This window comes from Chiroxiphia lanceolata, chromosome 15 (genome assembly GCF_009829145.1).
Source record: "Chiroxiphia lanceolata isolate bChiLan1 chromosome 15, bChiLan1.pri, whole genome shotgun sequence".
NCBI classification, from domain to species: Eukaryota; Metazoa; Chordata; class Aves; order Passeriformes; family Pipridae; genus Chiroxiphia; species Chiroxiphia lanceolata.
In genome coordinates, this window is record NC_045651.1 from 10847118 (window position 1) to 10862462 (window position 15345).

Below are 15345 nucleotides of genomic sequence, written 5' to 3' on the forward strand. Positions count from 1 at the left end.
GTACAAGAACCGTAACTTCTGCATTCCTCTAGCAGGAGGAAGTTTCACCATGTAATCTTAATGCAGAGTTGATGTAGTTCCTGAACAAGGTCCCTGTTATACTAAATCTTTGGGGATGTGACATGGGTCCTGTCAAGATAACAGGAGCCAGAGTAGTGGCTGATACTGGCTGGTGCTTAATTTTGGTGGGAAGTTCTCTCTGTAGGCACAGCCCTGCTACTAATGCAAAGCATTTGGCTCAGGCAAATCACAAATTATCACAGTTCTATCCTCAACACTGATAAAGGTGTTATCCATGCTACAAAATGGAGCAGAATTTTTAGTATGCCTTTTAGCAGGAATGTCTTTGGCCCTGTGGTATTTGGGTCCCTGGTGTGGCTGGACTGTGAGCATTTCCATTGATCCTGGGGAATCCTGACTGTGATCAAGAAAAAGCTTTGAATTCTTTGGCAGTGCGAGGGAATTTGTTCTTCCCTTTGGTGTTGGCTTTCAGCAGGACAGAGTTCAAGGCTGGCCTCTCCACTCTGCTCCAGACTGGTTTCCTTGGGGATGTTTGTAAGGGTAGTTATTTTGGAATTGCTACTCTGCTGTTCTGGCTTGTTCAGAATAATCCCCCCATAAGAAAACCAGCCTGGAATAAAAGGGATTTTGCTCTGCAATAATGGCTGTAAGCAGAGCAATGGGTTTGGGACAAAAATCACAATAATTTGGGTTTTCTATTGCCAGCTATTCTGGTATTTTCCCTGTAGAGACCAGGCTCTATTATCCATAGCAGTCTATGACACCTGTGTTGTTTGCACCCAGACTCTTTGAAGGACCATGGGCTTCCAGGGCTTGGGCAGAATCCTGTCCTTGCTTGTGGGACTCTGGGTCACAGGGCATCTTGGGCCAGTTCCCAGCATCTGTTGGAAGGCAAGAGTCACCCAGGAGGGTCTCAGCTGATGGGCTGATCATTGGATTTTGGGTTGAATAGGCAGGGGGGATGTTCAGCTCTGAGCAGAGGCCACACAGTAGCCTGGCACAGCTGTGCAGGTACAAAAGGACTCTGTTTCCAGGATTGTTACCTTGGCATCCATTGCTAGCACAAAATCCACAGGTAAAGCTAATGCATGGGGAGAAAAAAAGAGGTGAGAGAATTGTCTTCTGAGGCAAATGCCAGCTCCTGTGTGGGTCCAGAAGCTGTTCTGTACTGCTGCAGCACTGTGTGCTCTTGGCTGGCTGCTGGCTTCCTCAAGAGCACAGCAACAACCTCGTGTGAGAAGAAATCAGTTCACTACTCTAAGCCATGTCCTGATCTGTTAAGAAAAGACTGCTTCAATTTTCCTTTGGTGCACTGGGTCAGGGGTTCCTGGTCTGTCTTCAGATTTATTAATTGGACTTACTCCTGATGTCTCAAGAATTGCAGATTATGCAGTTCTGCAAACTACAGCTGTCAGTGGTTTTCATTTTAATATTACAAAAGGATGGGTTCTTGCTGGTTTTACTTCTCTTCTTCCCTCTTCTAATCATGCACCAAAGTCTCTTGGTGTTAGGTCTCGGGAGACCAGCTCAGCCTGGCTGATATCTAAGGACAGATTTTCAAATGAGTTAGCTGGGCAAGATGAGTTACAGTCACTTTCCCTACACACATGGACACCCTGGCTGGATGCCCAGACCACCAAACACCTGGGCAGTATGAAAATCTGGTCATGAATTTCCATTTTCCTATGATCTGAGTAAATAAAAAAGAAGAGCCTGCTGTTGTGTTAGCCCCTGTACCAGGCTGGGGAAGGTTCAGGTCCTGGGTTTCCAGCTCAGTGACTGGTGTTAATTCCAAACGAACAAGTGGATCTGTGGAAGTGCTGTGCCAGCTCCCTCTTTCTTCATGCACTCCACTGAAGGGCTCACTTGTGTGAGAGGGGCTGTGTGAGAGGGCTCTGCTGGAGCCACCATATCCATCGCCTGCTGCTGCTGCCAACGCAGGAATCTGCTGGTTTCACCCTGGAAGCTAGTCTTGGCTGCTACTGAGTGCAGCAAATACTCTCAAGCTTTGTGACATACTTGATGCCTCTTACCCTCCATCTACATGCATCCGACATCTCGTTTCCCAAGTGAGCTCAGGGAGATGAGGATTTGGTATGTCCCTTCCTCCCAAAGGCTCAAATGCAGTGTGATGCAGCTGTCAGTCTTCAGCAGCAGCACTGGTGTTGTTAAAAAGCTCCTGACATCAGTAGAAGTGGCACTAATACAGCAGAAAGAGTAAGGGAATAGGTGTAGAGGAAGCTGGATGGCTTCTGAGAAGGGACAAGATGCCGTGAGCTGGACAGTAAAAGATCCTGCACAGAAGTGGCACAGCTGGCAATCAGCACAGGGAGGAAGCTGGTGGGCCAAGCAGCAAGGTGAGGAGCTCAGTGGCTCTGGCCTTGCAGCCCCAGGAGGTGCCTGAGCTGGGCTGATAGTGGGGCCGTGCTGGGGAGGGTTTGCTCCTCTCCCCCAGGGTGCACGTTGAAACCAAACAGGCCAAGGATGACTTGTCAACCAGAAGAAATGCCAAGTGAGGGAAAAGGTGGTTGTTGGACTACGGAGCATGTCTGACCCAGCAAAGAGCATTGCATTTGGGAGAGTTACAAGGCTCCTGTCACACAGCAGGTCAGCACTGCTCTGTGGTGGGGATTTTCCCTGCGGCAAGTCTTTTCCTGTATTCTGAACTACCTTCTTGTGGGTGACTGAAGTGTTTTGGCAGGGGTCGTGCCTCACCAGCTGGCCCTGTTCTCTCTCCTGCGCTGCTTCTTCCAGCAACACAGCTGAGGGTCTCCCCCTGGGCAGCTGCAGAGCTAGTCCCAGACATCTCTAATGGGCCCATTATGCCAGATGTGTTCACTGCCTTTGGAAGAAAATAGAACTGATTAACACCTGAGCTGGTGCACAAGGCTCCCGAGACGGTGTTAAAAGAATATTAACAAGCGCACGCTGGTTTGGAGAGCAGCTCTCACCATGCTGTCAAACACATGTGTTGGTTGGGTTCTTGGGAGGCTGGGTGGCCTGGGGGGTGGCCATCGTTACCAGCCGTCCTAGTCAGGCTGCCACTTTGAATCTGGGCCAGGCTATGTTAAAGAGAGACGTTTTCTTCAGTTCCTGTGAGAGATGAGCTGTTGGTATCAGTCATCGCCTACGAGACAATACCCACATCCTAGGAAACGCTCGAGCTTGTTTCTCCAGTGTGGTTGTCTCCTGTCAGCCCCAACAGCTCCTGAGCACCTTGCAGTGCATTGCTGGTTGTGGCTGCAGATCAGTGATTGCTGCTAAGGGAAAGGCTGTGTTGCATTGGATAGATATTGGGGTTGCCCAACACTTTGGAAATGGGGTTTAGCTAAAACTCAGAAGAATTCCCTTTATTCTGCACAAAATTTTGTGCGTTGCTTTCTTTATCACAGATGACGTGCCAACAAAAACAGGTTTGTTGTGCCTATACCTTGGATTCAGACCTTTTCTAATGTCAGTATGGGAAGCAGCGTCACCGAGCCGTAAAACAGCTCCCTACATTGTCCCCTTAGCCAGCGTGCCTGAGAGCGCTTCCTGTGACATCTGTTTTGGAGCTGGAGTCTTGAACGTCCCTGGTGAAGCAAGCTAAGCTATCTGAAATGTTCCCTGAGGATCTTTGCTGGTGGTATGTCAACAGGAATACGCTGAGAGGAATTCGACTGAAAGGGACAACGCTCCAACATGCTCCCTGCAGATGCCTGCAGAGCCAGTTGGGAAGGGCTGCTTGGGCTTGCCGAGGGAACAGAAATTTTTGGACCCATCATCAGCTGCTCAGCTGGGATCTCCTTTGCTACCCACATGTATTGGAGCTGCTGGAGAGCAGCACTGCTCCTAGTAGAGATCGTCATGCAGGGGACCCCCAGAGCTGTATGTGGACAATAGCACTGGTCACCCTGGTTCATATGGGCCGTGGGAAAGCGACGACTGCGGGGCTAATTGTTGTAACCTTCCCTTTCCGGTGTGAGCTGTGCCCTCCCCTGCAAGGCTCTCCCTGCCACATCAGCAGAAGGGCCGGTGCCTCTGCGCAGCCCCTGCCTCAGCTCACCATGTCCCCGAGCTCACAGCTGCCACAGTCCCTCCCTGCAGCAGACACGGGAGCCTGGATTGGCAGGGAGTGGTGCTGTGCTGCTGGAGCAGCTGGATAACGCTTCTCCCGGGCTATCGCGCTGCTGCGCGTCAGCTTTAAAGTTCCTGTAAACTACATACTGTCGATCCAGCTGTTTCTGGCTGAAGACAAGTTAGGTGTGAAATGTTTAGCTGGCTTCCAAGTGTGGGAAAGATACATTCTTCAGTATCCCTGAGGGGAAAAAGGGAGACTTGGTCAGCAACCTGTTCTTCAGGAAAGAAGACTCTGCTGGTCCCAGTCCGGTGTTTGCCTCTACCATCACTTGTGCTGCAGCCCTGAGTGAAAGCAATGAAAACTTGTTGCAGTTGGGCATGGTGTAGGGGTGGTTTTGGGGTGGACAGTAGTACCCTCTCTGTTAACCCTTTTTGTTTTTCCTCCAGTGCTCACCCGGCGTCAGAGAGAGGCAAGAAATAAAGCTGCCAGTGGTGAAGGCAGCCCTTCATCCTTAGACATTGACAAGTAAGTAGGTATGCTTGCCTTCTCCAAGATTGTTTCCATGCTTCCATTCTAGCTAGACTGTGGATGTCTTTATTCCTGTACAAATGCTGGCCGTTGGCTTTATAGCAGTGTTTCCCTAAGAAATTGCCTTCTGTCAGTGGCTCTTGTTGCAGTGCTGGCTATATTTAAACTGAAGCAAGAGGAATTTGCTGTTCTCAGATTGTTTATTTTTGCACTGATTTCCTTTCAGCCCAATCCATGGTGGGTCAGGGGCGTGTGGCTGCTGGGGTGGAGCTGTAGCTAAAAGGGTGCTAACTCAGCTGGTTTCTAATGGGAGATCTGAGCTTGGTAACCCCAGGAAAAGAAGAGGCCAGGACATGGAGGCTGTCAACATGGCACCTGTAGTGATATTCTTAATTAAATTAGACTTTCAGAATAGCAGTGGCTTTGTTTAATCTCTTTCCATGCAGCCCCTCCTCCTGCCACCCACACAAAGCATCATAAGAGAGGATCTGACAGTAAAATCCTTGCTATGGAAGCAATTTTGCTGCTACAAACAGTGGATGGCAACATCACTAATGGAATTAGGCTAATTATAGAGAGGACAGCTTCTGTTTAGACACATTATCTGGGTAATCAGCACTGACTGGAAAGAAAATACGGGAAAAGTACTGCAGAGTTTTGCTCGATGGGGGCTCTCCATATGCATTTTAGAGCCTGGGGTGTTTCACTAAGAGAGTACCACTATCAAACTGAACTCAATGCTACTGGGGCTGGTCCCTGGGGGCTTTGTCTCTTCTTGGAGATGGTCCATTCCTGAATTCATTCTGAAGAGCCAGTGTCCTCTCCTGCACGGTTCAGTCCCTGCAGACCATGGTTCCCTGGTGTGGAAGCAAGTGTAGCTGTGTAAATCCATGCCTGACCTTCTTCTCCTTTCACCCAGCATGATTTTCTTCCCAAGGACACTCGGTTGTCCTGCATGAGCCTGGGCATCTTCTACTCAAATGAGGGGATTTGAGGAACAGGCCAGCCCCCCAGCAGGAGCACGTGCTCTGCAATTCCTCTCCCTGCATGGCATGATGTAAAATGGAGACAGTGCAGAGAAAGACTTGATTTACTAGTCAGACAAGTTCATCCAGCCCTGGTAAAATGTCTCTCTGATTTAACACACTTGGTTTGCTTTTCAGGCAGAATTTAGCTCCCCTTTGCAAAGCCCGTGCACTTCATTTCTGTAGATTTTGACAGGGTGCTTTATGTCTGGGGAGAAATCAGTGGTGTTTGAGATAGTTAGATGAACAGATTTGATTACTGTCCCGCTGCTGCAGCAGCAGGATACAGAGGAACAAGCAGGGAAAACTGATAATCACTCAGTCTTTGCGATTGGTGCTGGCCCGACCCCACTGAGCAAGACTGGATTTGGTGACACGTCTTCTCCGTGGCGTGGCCTGGAGGAGGAAAGTCACCGCTGGTGTCTGGGAGCCCAGTGCAGGGTGAATCCTAATGCAGTGCTCTGTCCTTTGCTGCCTGGCAGGTGTGAGAAGTGCTACCTCTGTAAGTCACTGGTGCCACTGCTGCAGTATCAGAGGCACGTGGACAGCTGCCTTCAGGCTGCTAGGCAAGCTCAGGGAACCAGGAGGCTGCGAAGAGCCAAGGTGAGGGGCGACCCTGCATACCGTCTCCTTTGCTTTGCGCTGGGTATGGGGCTGGCTTGGCAGCAGGAGCTGCTTCCCTGGTTGATGGGGATAAGCTGACCTGATGTAGGATTGCCTGTCCCTGTGGGCCACTGTGGGCAGAGAACTCATTGCCCTCCTTCCTGCTATGCTCGGTGAGAGCACGGACTGGTCCCAGGGGTGAGCTAATCCAGCAGAGCTGCCAGTAACCTCTCCAGTGGGCAGATAGCCAGGGCTGTCCTGCTGCCAGCCAGTGTGCCTCAATCCTGCAGCCTTCCTCAGCTGAATGTCGATGGAGTGGGGGGCACCGCCAGGATGACAAGCCTATCTGAGTCCATCCACAAGCCTATCCTTTTCCACGGGGGGAGGCTTCAGAGACAGAGCAGGGGGAATTGTGCTGGGAGCAAACCACAGCATCCCTGGAGAATTGTGGGGGAGCGAGTGCAGTGGAGGTGTGTGGGGTGTGGGGAATGTGCCTCGGTAGAGGAGGTGGGAGGCAGGAGTGTGGGTGGCAGCTGGCTCACAGTCAGGTGTTGGCCCCCACTGTGCTTTTCCCTGCTCGCAGCGGTCCCGGGGGAGCACAGAGAGGGTCCTTCCAAGGCCTTCCTGCTGGTTTCTGCAGGCAAAGCCCTAGTGCTGCAGCTTTGCCTGTGCTCAGAAATGTGATTCACGGCATGAAGATGCAACATGATGTCTTAGTTTTGTATAATCCCTTAAATCCATCACAGGCCTCAGCCCTTTGGGGATTCAGATGCAAATGATGAGATTTCTGGTTGATGATTTTGGCTGGGATACAGCCAAGCGCTGTGTGGTTCAGAGTACTGCAGGGCACGGCTGCTCCTGCATGTGACTGGCTCTGTGGGGGCTGTTTGACTCTGTCCCTGTGCTGGCTGGTGTGCAGGTCCTGCATGCAGGAAAGATGCTGGAGCCAGGTGGCTCTTTGGGGTTGGCTTGGCAAGGCTCTGTGTTACCTCTGGCCCTGCCTTGTGCTGAGGTGGCAGCTCAGGTGGCAGCTCACTGGGGGAATAGGTCACGACTGGGCATGGGATGGGCCATTGGAAAGCTTCCTAGTGGCTCTGTTGGGCTTGTGGATTTTTGCCATGGCTCATTTTGGGGTGCTTTGCAGCTCCAACCCACAGCTGGGACACCAGTGCCTTCTAGAGCCGTTTTGGGGGCAGAGAGCAGCCAGAAGAGGAGACTTTGCTGGGCCAATGAGGGTCAAAGCAGCCAGCCCAAGTGGTCTTCCCTTAGCCTGTGTGACCAGCGTGGCTGCATCTTCTCTGGTGCTGAGAGGGGGTACAAGAGGTGCATTCCTCATCTGGCTCTGCCCTGAAGGAAGGCCCTTCCCTCCAGCGCCAAGCCTTGGTGCCCTCAGACAGACTGGGATGAACCTGCCCTTGGAGGCACAGTTCTGGAGGATGTGTCCTAGCTGTGGCAGAGCCCCTGGTGCCCCCATTTCTGTTACAGCACTGTGCTCACCAGCTGGGCTTGGGGTTGGCTTCCTGCACCCTGGCCTCCCTCCTTGCTGGGTTTTTCTTAATTAACTGCTTTCATCTGCCTCTGCTTGAGCACTAGCTGGGCTGGACACAGAACAGAGCCCTTCCTGTGGGTGGCTGGAGGCCCTGGACATTCAACATTCCCTCTTGTGCCCAGCCTGAGGGGGAACTTGTGTCCACAGGGCTATGGGGTTCCCTTGTGGCAGTGCTATGATGGTGGCTGTCCTCTCCTTGGCAGGACACCGGAAAGCGGGAGAGGGGCCTCCTCAGGATGCTGGAGCTCTCGGAGAGCAAGTCTGAAGGTGGGAAACTGCTTAAACTGCTTTTTGTGCCTGCCTGGCTGGGTCAGGAGTGTCCTTTTCCCAGTTCTCCCCTTTTCGTCCTGGCTTGGCCTAGGCTGTTCTGGCAGAGCAAATTCTCCTTGGAAGGGCCTGTGCTTCCTGAGCAGAGCAGGAGGCTGTGAGCTTAGCTGGCTGTCAGCATTCCCCAGTACACATCCCTGCTTGTGCCCATTGGACCTGTGCCCACAGGACCTGTGCCAGCACCCAGAGCCCTTGCGGGGATGGGGTATGCTCTGAGCAGTGGCACCGAGACATGTTCAGCTTCCTGGGGGATGTGGGAGACTGGTCTTCCCTGCAGGGATCCAAGGACAATAGGAAAAAGGTGGGGAGTGGTGCTCTCAGCAGCACCTGTGGCTCACACAGGAGGGCTGATGTGTGCTCTTGTTGCAGGTGCTGACGTGGAGACCCCCCTCACTGGATTAGGAGACCAACAGTCCCCTCCCGCACTCTCAGCTGGAGCCAGTGGGGAGCCAGCAGCAGACAGCCCCTTCTCCCTTCAGCACCTTTCTTTCCACGTCTCCCCCGCGAAACCCGGCGTCTCCTCAGAAGCCATGGACGGTGTGATGGACTCGGAGCCGCGCGTGGCTCTCCGTGCAGGCAGCCAGCAACAGACCAAAGGCTGCCGCCGGAGAAGGCACAAATTCTGAGGCTGGCGATGTGGCAGGGACCCCCAGCAGCTCCCCGTGCCCCAGCAAGGGTCTCCTTGGCACCGTACCCCTGCTTCACCTGCAGCCTTTGTCTCCCACCCCCTTTTTGTATGTTTTATACGACCTGTGCGGGGAGTACCGGGTGGAGAAGCGACTGTGTGTTTTATAGGTGCCTGTGCAGCTTGGCTCTCTGTTACAGAAATGGAAATATATTTATGTATGTTTTTATGAAACTGCAGCACCACGGCGGAGCTGTGCTGGCTTTCTCTGGGGAATGGGAGGGCGCTGGAGGGAGGAGAGGAGGAGCAGCAGACGGTGGGTCCCAAATCATGCTTCCCCAGGCCTGTCCTGGGGTGGAGAGGGTGGTGGGGGCTCAGAGACCCCTGGGCAGGGACCTGCAGTGCCCCCTGCTCCACACAGCAACACAGCAGTGCCATTCCCAGCCGGGAGCAGCGGAGGGCACCTTGGTGCCAGCTGACAGCCGCAGTCAGCGGATGTGGGGACCAGAGGAGCCACGGCCGCGGTGTCCCCGTGTCCTTGGTGCCTTCCCTGTCCCCAGGTGGCTCGGCCGTGCTCCCGCTCGCCGGGACAGCGCGGATCTGCCTGCCGGATCTGCCAGCGCGGACCGGGCCGTGGAGGGACCTGCTCCCCGGGAGCATCCTCACCGGGAACAGGGGCGAGGGGGACTGTGCTGCCTAATTAACGGGACGAGCTGATGCGGAGCTAATTAAACCCCGGGCTTCCACCAGCGCTGCCGCCCGGCCGGGCGCGGGGAGCGGCCCCTCCCGCGGGGGGGCCCGAGCGCCGCCACCCATTGGCCGCGGCGGGCCCGGCCTGCGGCGGGCCGGCCAATGGCGGGGCGGGGTGGGGCTGTTGCCAAGGGGACGGCAGCGGCAACGGTCCCCCCGCGCCCCCACCGGCCCCGCCGCCAACGGTCCCGCACCGGCCCCACACCGGCCCCGGCCCCCACGGGCTTAACACCGGCCCCGGCCCCGCCCCGGCCCCCACGGGCTTAACACCGGCCCCCACGGGCTTAACATCGGCCCCGGCCCCACACCATCCCCGGCCCCGTCGCCATGGGCAGCCGCAGCACCCGTCCCCAGTCTGGCCGGTACAGCGGGCCGGGCAGCGCACAGCAGAGCCCCGGCTCCGCCGGCCGCCCCCGGCGAAGCTCGGGCTCGGAAGCGGCGGGCAGCTCGTACTCTGACCGGTGAGCGGCTCCCGCCCTGCGGAGGCCGCGATGGGGCCGGGGATGGAGCCGCGCAGGCTCCCCCAGCCCCCCGGGCCGTTGCAGGGCAGGGACAGCAGCTCCGGCCTCTTGCAGGTCTCGGAGACCCCCTCGTCAACCTGTCCCGCCGGCTTCGCCCATGGCCGTGGTGGGGCACAGCTGCCACCTGCACCATCGCAGGGACAGTGGGCGGACGCTGCAAAGGAACGATTCCCGATGGAGCATGGAAACAGAGGATAGGTGGGAGGCAGGCCCCCAACACCATCATGTGCCAGGGGAAGGGCAGGCGTGAGTCCTGTCCTGCGGGCCAGCGCTCAGCAGGTGACATGCCGCCTCCCTCCATGCAGGTTCACAATGAGCCGTCTGATGAACCAAGAACAGGATTCTTCCGCCAGCACACCGGTAAGGTCTGTCCCTGCCCCAGGCATCCCCTGCCCTTCGTCCCTGTGCCCCTGGCCTAATGCACCATCGCCAGGTACAACGAGCCCTGCGGGCGCTCACCATCCCGCTGGAGAGGCTGCACATTATGAAGGGCCACATGATGCAGGCCATGCGCAGGGGGCTGGGCCGCCACACACATTCACGGGCCACCTTGAAGATGCTGCCCACCTACATCTGCGCCACTCCTGACGGCACCGGTAAGACAGCCTGGTCTGAGGATGGGTTGCTCTGCTACCTGCAGCCCCACCTCATTGGACTTGGCTCTGAGGGTGCTGGGGAGGGGTACGCAGCTCTCCAGTCAGTTATGGAGTCCATAAGCTGCCCCTCTGCCAGTCTCCAGTGCAGGGTGAGTGGCCAGGAGCTAGTTCTTTTGGCCCCTGTGAGGGTCTCAGGCTCTCAGGACCCTCCTCCATGGATGAGTGACTCTCCTTGGGATAGGCTGAGGAGCAGATTCTGAGGGATCTGCCACAGGAAAGGTCTCTGGCCTGACACAGCCTCTGTTCCCCCATAGAGAAGGGTGACTTTCTGGTGGTGGAGCTGTGCCAGAGCCAGGTCCGGACCCTGCTGGTGACCCTCTTTGGAGATGGAAACCCAAGCCCACAAATTATGTACAAGACCTTTGACATGCCAGAGGACATCATGCAGGGCGAGGGGGAAGCGGTATGAGGAGGCCATGGCACAGGGTGGCTGGTGCTGGGCTGCCCAGCAGCATGGAGGCTTGGCAGGGCTCTAGACTGGTGCTGGAGCTCTGGACTGCCTCCTACATCCTGGGTACTGGATAAGGGAAGCAGCCCTTACCCCTAGTCATGCCTTTGCAGCTCTTTGATTTCATTGCACAATGCCTGTCCCAGTTCCTGGCTGACACCAACACACCCCTGGAACACCTTCCCCTGGGCTTCGTCTTCCCCTTCAGCTGTCGGCAGACACAGCTGAACAAGGTGAGGGGCCCTGTCCTGGGCTGTGACCACATCCTCCCCAGCACAGCAGCAGTGGGGAGAGAAGCTAGCCCAGTCCTGGAGGCCAATGGCTGTGCCGCATGTTCTCCACAGGCAGAACTCATCTCCTGGTCCAAGGGCTTCAGCTGCAGGGACGTGGTGGGGAAGGATGTTGTGCAGTTGCTACAGTCAGCCATCAACAAGCAGGAGGTGGAGGACCGTGGGGTGGGGGGGACCTGCTCAGGGGCTGCCCCCGTGGAGGGGCTGATGATGCTCTCACTTTGCTCCCGGTCAGCTCTCCCATGTGGAAGTTGTTGCCCTGATGAATGACACGGTGGGCACCATGATGACCTGCAGCACAGAGGGAAGCCCCTGTGAGGTTGCCTTGATTGCAGGTCAGCAGCGGGCACCCCATGTGCCAGGGTGGAGGGTGCTGGGGGGGCCGAGCTGGTGCTCACCCCCATTGCTCCCTGCAGACAAGGGCAGCAACTGCTGCTTCATGGCCGAGGCATATCTGGTAGAAACGGCAGAGGAGACCAGCGGGCGGATGTGTATCAACACTGAGTGGGGCCGCTTTGGGGACGATGGTATTCTGAATGACATCCTGACCCCCTATGATGAGTGTGTGGATGAAGAATCCTCCAGCCCTGGGGAGAAGAGGTGCTCCCACCCCTCAGCAAGGACAGGGTCCTTGGGGTTCCCCATCCATCCCTGAGCATGTCAGGCCCTACCAACAGGAGCACAACAGGAGCCCTGCAATGCTCCTGGGTGCTCTCAAAGGGCCAAGGGGTGCTAGGGTGGCACAACTGACTCCCATGTGGGCTGCATGCAGATTTGAGAAGATGGTGGGCAGCCTGTATCTGGGGGAGATCACCCGGCACGTGCTGATTGCCCTGGCCGCTGAAAAAGCACTCTTCACTGGGAGCAGTGTTGCTGTCCTGAAGGAGAAGGGTGTGCTCACGACCCATCAGGTTCTGGAGATCATCAAGTGAGTGTCTGGGGACCAGGAGCTACCGTGGATGGGAGAATGGGGGGGTGATGGATGGGTGCCCCTATTTGCGAGCTGTTGGACCCTTGCAAGTGTTGCAAGGCTGTGCTCTGCCTTGCAGCACTGAGGAAGGCATGGCTCTGACGAAGACGACTCTGGAGGCTCTGGGGCTGCAGCCAAATGAGCAAGATTGCAGCCGGGTGCAGCAGATCTGCCGGGCGGTGGTGAGCCGCGCTGCCACGCTCGAAGCCACTGGCCTGGCTGCCGTCCTCAGCTACATGTGTGAGACCCGGGACATGGATCAACTGCTTGTCAACGTGGGGGTGGATGGAGAATTGTACCAAGGCCACACCAGGTGAGGAAGGTCATGACCCCAGTGCAGGGATAGTGGCCAGGAGCTGGTTCCCTTGGCCCCTGTGAGAGTCTCAGGCTCTCAGGAGCCTCCCCCAGGAGTGAGTGACTGTTTGTGGGACAGGGTGAGGAGCAGATTTTAGGCATCCCAGCAGGATGCCTCATGCCCTTGCTATCTTCTTCTTCCTCTGGCAGGTTCAAGGAGATCCTGCAGAGTGTGACAAGGCTGCTGGCCCCTGAGTGTGTGCCCACTCTCTTGCCCTCAACAGATGGGTCTGGACGGGGGGCAGCCATGGTGACAGCAGTGGCTGTGCGCCTGGAGGCCCAGCGCCGGGAGGTGGCCAAGGTGCTGGCCCCGCTGCGGCTCAAGCATGATGACCTGGTGGAGGTCCAGGCACTGATGAGGCAGGAGATGGAGCTAGGGCTGGGTCAGGAGACCCATGCCAATGCCTCTGTTCGCATGCTGCCCACCTACGTTTGTCACACGCCTGATGGCACCGGTGAGGGACAGGGGCATTGGGAAGTGGGTGCCAAGGAGGTCATGGCTCTGCTGATGCCCTGTGCTGGCTCTCTACAGAGCTAGGTGAATTCCTGGCACTGGACCTGGGAGGGACCAATTTCCGTGTGCTGGTGGTGCACGTGACAGAGGAGGGCATCCGCATGGCCAGTGAGATCTATGTCATCCCAACTGCCATCATGCAGGGCACCGGCGAGGCGGTGAGGCTGATGACCTATGGTTAAGGGATGGTGTGAGGGGGTCCACGTTGCCTCCCTCCTTGCTGTCTGTCTATAGGGCTGGGATGGGGCTGGGAGAGCCCCCTGCAGCATTATCCCAGCTCCCGCCATACTGACTGTGGCCACAATCCACAGCTCTTTGACCACATCATTGACTGCATCATGGACTTCCAGCTGAAGCAGGACCTGATGACACACACCCTACCTCTCGGCTTCACCTTTTCCTTCCCCTGCCAGCAAGTGGGCCTGGATAAGGTGAGGGGTTGCCTCCAGCCCCATGGGTATAGGAAGGACACTGGGATGTGGTGTGAGGCAGCTGCCTGGAGGCTGCTCCTGCCTCTCTTGCAGGCATTGCTGCTGACCTGGACCAAAGGCTTCAGTGCCTCAGGCTGTGTGGGGCAGGACGTGGTCCAGCTGCTGCGGGAGGCTGCTGAGCGCAAACATGTAGGGAATGTCCTGTGGTCCATCCCTGTCCCTGGGGTGCACCCTGCAGCCAGGTGGTGCCAGCCCCAGGAGCGAGCTGGCTGTCACTAGGCTGCATGTGTCCCCATCTCCTGTTTGGCAGCATGCAGGGCTGAAGGTGGTGGCTCTGGTTAACGACACAGTGGGAACCATGATGTCCTGTGGCTATGAAGACCCAAAATGTGAAATCGGGCTCATCGTGGGTGAGGAGCTCCTCTGTAACCAGGAGGTCCCCCATCCCCTCACCACCACCCCATCCTATGTGGCATGGCCATGTGCCTTTACCACAACTGTGGTGGAGGTGACACCAGCATGGGGCCCACAGGGACAGGGACAAATGCCTGCTACATGGAGGAGATGCGGAACGTGGGTACTGTGGAAGGGGACGAGGGCCGCATGTGCATCAACATGGAGTGGGGGGCCTTTGGGGACAATGGCTGCCTGGACCACATCTTCACCAGCTTTGACAAGGTGGTGGATGAGCAGACCATCAATCCCGGCAAGCAGAGGTGGGCAAGGGCCCTGGGGCAGAGGGGGCTGGGAGTGGGTGGCTGTGCCCAGCTGAGGCTGTGCCTGGGGCAGGTTTGAGAAGCTCATCAGCGGCATGTACCTGGGTGAGATCGTGCGCCACATCCTGTTGGCAATGTCAGACAAAGAGCTCCTGTTCCACGGCAATCCCAGCCCCAAGCTCTTCACCAAGGATATCTTCAAGACCAAGTTCCTCTCTACCATCGAACTGTGAGTGCTGGGCTCCGCTGGGTTCCCTGAACCTGGGGTGGGGGGCCAGAACCCCAGGAGAAGGGGCCATGCTACATTGATGGGGCACAGGCAGGGTGATACCACTCCAGCCTATGGGATGGGGACAGTGGTGGGAACAGGGACTTTGGTGCTAACTGTGGCATTGGTCTGGGTCAGCGATGGGCTGGCCCTGCGGCAGATACGGCAAATCCTGCAGGACCTGGAGCTCAATGCCAACTACGAGGACAGTGTGCTGATGCGGGAAGTGTGCCATACTGTGTCCATGCGGGCAGCCCAGCTCTGCGCTGCCGGCTTGGCTGCTGTGGTGGAGAAGATGAGGGAGAACCGGGGCCTGGACCATCTATCTGTCACCGTGGGGGTGGATGGCACCTTGTACAAGCTGCACCCAAAGTGAGTGGGGCCAGGGATGGCAGGAACCCACCAAAGACCCTTACCCCATGGCAGGAGCCTGGGGTGGGAGGCATGGGGTGAATGGGGTGGGGGACATCAGTCCTCACCCTCCCCTCCTGTCCCCTCCAGTTTCTCCCACTGCCTCCAGAGGACTCTGCGGGACCTGGCACCCAAGTGCACCGTCACCTTCATGCCATCAGAGGACGGCTCCGGGAAAGGGGCCGCGCTTGTGGCAGCTGTGGCCTGTCGTACCACCGGCCCGGGGCAATAGCCATCACCATCACTATCACACCAATAAAGCGCTGTGCTCCACACCT

At 56.7% G+C, this 15345-nt stretch overlaps 2 protein-coding genes across 8 annotated transcripts in view; both read left to right on the forward strand.

The window, feature by feature from the left end:
* The window catches only part of UIMC1 (ubiquitin interaction motif containing 1), a 40155-nt gene extending 31171 nt beyond the window's left edge, over nt 1-8984 (forward strand). For 3 of the 4 annotated variants that reach the window (XM_032703325.1, XM_032703326.1, XM_032703324.1), the window contains exons 10-13: nt 4528-4606; nt 6117-6237; nt 7990-8053; nt 8483-8984. In XM_032703325.1, the coding sequence (XP_032559216.1) occupies nt 4528-4606; nt 6117-6237; nt 7990-8053; nt 8483-8739 (521 nt within the window). In that variant the 3' untranslated portion in view covers nt 8740-8984. Of the gene's footprint in view, nt 1-4527; nt 4615-6116; nt 6238-7989; nt 8054-8482 lie in introns of those variants that run through there. The other variant, XM_032703327.1, reaches the window with a different exon arrangement.
* A 726-nt stretch (nt 8985-9710) lies between these two features.
* On the forward strand, nt 9711-15342 carry HK3 (hexokinase 3). Of its 4 annotated transcripts, XM_032703318.1 has the most exons (20): nt 9711-9949; nt 10064-10207; nt 10315-10369; nt 10443-10605; nt 10920-11068; nt 11227-11346; nt 11458-11553; nt 11639-11738; nt 11820-12003; nt 12176-12331; nt 12453-12686; nt 12878-13182; nt 13260-13399; nt 13553-13672; nt 13766-13861; nt 13983-14082; nt 14205-14388; nt 14462-14617; nt 14795-15028; nt 15158-15342. In XM_032703318.1, the coding sequence occupies exons 1-20, from the start codon at nt 9816-9818 to the stop codon at nt 15297-15299; spliced, it is 3012 nt and encodes a 1003-aa protein (XP_032559209.1). In that variant the 5' UTR covers nt 9711-9815; the 3' UTR covers nt 15300-15342. The 4 variants fall into 4 exon arrangements, with proteins under 4 accessions (XP_032559209.1, XP_032559210.1, XP_032559212.1 ...); XM_032703319.1 differs by lacking the exon at nt 15158-15342 and having other exon boundaries at nt 14835-14993; XM_032703321.1 differs by lacking the exons at nt 9711-9949; nt 10064-10207; nt 10315-10369; ... (6 more) ...; nt 12176-12331; nt 12878-13182 and having other exon boundaries at nt 12548-12686.
* Nucleotides 15343-15345: the final 3 nt, after the last annotated feature.

Bases quoted from the DNA above. Each gene is read 5' to 3' on its own strand.
- HK3 (XM_032703318.1), top strand. From the start codon at position 9,816: ATGGGCAGCCGCAGCACCCGTCCCCAGTCTGGCCGGTACAGCGGGCCG. The intron at 12,004-12,175 runs GTGCTCCCACCC...GGCTGCATGCAG, and splicing joins TCCAGCCCTGGGGAGAAGAG to ATTTGAGAAGATGGTGGGCA. The intron at 12,332-12,452 runs GTGAGTGTCTGG...TCTGCCTTGCAG, and splicing joins CAGGTTCTGGAGATCATCAA to CACTGAGGAAGGCATGGCTC.